This window comes from Cydia strobilella, chromosome 17, assembly GCF_947568885.1.
Source record: "Cydia strobilella chromosome 17, ilCydStro3.1, whole genome shotgun sequence".
Taxonomy (NCBI): Eukaryota; Metazoa; Arthropoda; class Insecta; order Lepidoptera; family Tortricidae; genus Cydia; species Cydia strobilella.
The window spans coordinates 10,688,140-10,691,853 of NC_086057.1; the positions used below are offsets into that span (position 1 = coordinate 10,688,140).

General features: G+C 35.5%; 1 protein-coding gene across 1 annotated transcript; it reads left to right on the plus strand.

Moving 5' to 3' along the window:
• Window positions 1-466: 466 nt before the first annotated feature.
• Window positions 467-2,260, plus strand: LOC134749141 (ribose-phosphate pyrophosphokinase 2-like). Its single transcript, XM_063684046.1, has one exon. It carries the CDS (start codon window positions 570-572, stop codon window positions 1,599-1,601), a length of 1,032 nt encoding a protein of 343 aa, XP_063540116.1. The 5' UTR covers window positions 467-569; the 3' UTR covers window positions 1,602-2,260.
• The last annotated feature ends 1,454 nt before the right edge of the window (window positions 2,261-3,714 follow it).

A 3,714-nucleotide genomic window follows, 5' to 3' on the forward strand; every position in this document is an offset into this window, starting at 1 on the left:
ACTTAGCGCTAGCGTTTCCCGGTTCCTTGAAAATATTCTCTTACTTAATCTTGAATAAATTGTATCCACTGCGTAATATAAAGAAAAAAGCGAAACTTTTAAGACAAATTATTAAACCGTCATGACGTGAACAACTACGGAAACGGATCGTGACGTGGACTTCCGCGGTAAAATGTAAAAGGACCCAATGGTTTCCCTGTTTTCTATAGGGGTCGATTGGTTCTTTGTTACATTAAATCAGTACTTCATTAATATGAAATAAAATTAAACAGCAGTCACTAAAATTCAATCTTATTTGAGGTTTAAATCATATAAAGCATAACATTGTTTACCTACTGTTTAGAGTTAGACAATAAACTGCTGATGAAATGATAAGCCAAATAAATAATAGGTAGGTACGTTTGAGGCAAGTCGAGCGTATTTGCGATAACAGTGAATAAAGTTCCATTGCGGGGGATCGATAGAGGCGACCTGCTCGTGAACTCCGATAAATCAGTTGAGCAAACAACTATCACTCCATATCTAAGAGTCACCCAGTTTAGAGCTCCGCAGTTGAGCAGAGGTCACTCATGAAACCAGACGAAATCCAAGTGAAGGAGGAAGATTCGCATCCACGGAAGTTCATCAATCCAAGCCCAAGAATGCCAAACATCAAAGTTTTTACCGGGACCTCGCATCCAGAACTAGCAAAGAAAATCGTCGGCAGACTCGGGATCGACCTGGGCAAAGCTACGACGAAAACGTTTAGCAACAAGGAAACCAGCGTCGAGATAGGAGTGTCTGTTAGAGGCGAAGATGTATACATTGTCCAAAGTGGGTGTGGTGACATCAACGATAACCTCATGGAGCTCTTTATCATGATCAACGCCTGCAAAATTGCGTCAGCCTTTAGAGTAACAGCAGTTATACCATGTTTCCCTTATTCAAGGCAAGACAAAAAAGAAAAGAGTCGCGCCCCTATCGCGGCCAAACTTCTTGCTAATTTAATATCTGTAGCGGGAGCGGATCACGTTATCACCATCGACTTGCACGCGTCACAAATCCAGGGATTCTTCAATATACCAGTAGATAATCTGTATGCGGAGCCTGCAGTTACCAAATGGATTCAGGAAAATATTCCAGAATGGAGGAGCAGCGTGATGGTGTCCCCGGACGCTGGGGGAGTAAAGCGGATGACAGCGATCGCTGACAGACTCGACATCGACTTTGCAATCATCCATAAAGAGCGTCAACGAGCGGTAGAGACAGACGAATCCACCGTTCTAGTCGGGGACGTGAACAACAGGACGGCCATCATGGTCGACGACTTGGCAGATACTTGCGACACTATCGTCAAAGGAGCGCAAAAATTGCGTGAAGCTGGTGCCAATAAAGTGTACGCTATTGTGACTCACGGTGTACTAGCAGGAAATGCCATTGAGAAGATAAACAATTCTAGTTTGGAAGCTTTTGTCATCACCAACACGATTCCTCAGGACAAGCTGATGAAAATTTGCCCCAAGCTGCAAATCATAGACATTTCAATGATGCTGGCGGAGGCTATTAGGAGAACGCATTACGCGGAATCCGTTTCTTATTTATTCACAAACGCGCCCTACTAGGGTTAAATTATAATTAATAGGTAATTATTATGTAGGTAACTATGTACCTACCTATTTAGAAACCTCCATAATAAATTTAAGAATTAATAAAATATATGACATTAACTTGTGTTTTGATGCCTATGATAGCAACCAATAATACTACAACACAATGGTTAATAATTTACTTCATTTTATTGTTGTATAATAAGTATTAGTTGGATGAATAAAGATCTATCTTTATTTATCCAAACGTAAAACTCGAGTTTTGACACGCACAAGTTTCAGTTAAAATCTATAAAAATGCCATTGGGTGATCGGTCAAGAAAGCCCGAAATTACTCACAATGAAAGCCGCAGGGAAATTCAACAATTTCCTCGTCAACGGATTCTTACGGTGACTGTCCAAATATACGAGTTAGCAAATGACCCATTCTCCTGCTGATGAGGGCGCTTTTGAGAATGCCTAATTAAAAGCTGCAAATTAATATCTCTCTGACACACTAAGTACCTATATATGTATAACTGTCGATGTTATGTGTTTCTAATACATTCACAAAATTCATAAAATTAGGCATGTGGTATGCAAGTATTATACCTAAAAGATTTTATTTTATGTTCATATGCATATGACATTTCATGGGGTGATTCTGATGCGTAATACGAAGTTATAGCTAATTTTATCTGTTATTTTATTTGATTCAGATAATACCTATCAGCATACCTACATATTATTAACTTTAAGGTTGCTTACCTAGCAAAGTCCATCCTGTAACAAGTTACAGAAAAGAGGGAAGGGGAGAATATAATCTGCACCAATCAAATAACAAACAATAGGTAAGTATAAATTAATTGTTAAATAATATGTAGACCATCCTAGTGTAAGATTCATACAAATAGTATGTTAAAAGTTGGTGGAATTTATGTTATTGAAGTATGCAATAGCATGTTTTGTCAATTAAATATATATAATTAATATTATATTCGAGTAACAACCAACTTATTACAGCATTATCGTTATCAAAGTGGAAACAACTTTAATGTCATGGAAATAGAGATCATTGTTTTTTAGCAGAATCTCAATATTCTGGTCTATGCCAATGATGGTGTTACTTTTAAAAAAAGAGTTACAATTGCAAATATAGTTGGTCAAGCAAATCTTTTCAGTGAATAAGAATAGAAACACTATACTCATCCTTTTCTTTTGGGTGCTAGTACTAGTGTGGGACAAAGATGGTGCTATTATCTCTGTCTATGTTTGAAATGAGACAGTACCTTGACAGACTATATTTAATTGATTGACTAAATAATATTTATATAAAAATTAGAATGTACAAAATATTGTTAATATTATTATTTTAGTAGATTTAATTTTATTATAAGTTTGGTATTTCTTATGCAATTTTATTGCCAGAGAGAACTGTTTAACTTTTTAAAAGTCGCACGGTTTGCTTTGGCGCGAATTTGAAATGTTTAAAAAAGTTAGGCTGAAGTTTTTGGATTATTGATTTGAGGATTCTTCTTGTTACATGTATCGAAACATATTGGATGAGAATTAAATTATTTAAGTAATACAACTGAAGTCTTTGATTGGAATCTGTTTCAAACTCAGAAGCGGGGACACTACGTGCGGTGTTCAAAGGCCGGAGCCATCTTTATACGGAATAAACACCAAATTCAAGGTCCGTGACCTAAGTAAGGTGTGGTAAGGTAAAGGTAAAACTTTGGTGCATTATTCTAAAGGTGAGTTGTTTTTATTTACAACTGTAGCTGTTATTGGTCAGTTTATTCTATCAATAAATTGTGTTAATTACTTGGTTTATATGAAAATATGAATTGAATCAATTTCTTACCTATATTTTGTATTACAAGTGTTGAATGACGAATTATTTATGCTCTTTTTAGTGCAATTATCGTTTCCGAAAGTTTAGGTATGTATATAAAAAAATATATATAATTATATATATTTCTTTTCGTTTTGTTTATCTCAAAATTATTATATGCAAGTGTTTGTTGACAAACATAATATCCTGCACTATTATCAAATTAGGTAATTTACAGACCCGTGACTTCACAAGTTTAATATGACATATGTTAATGAAATGGACGTTGATTTCAGAATAATATTTTGACGA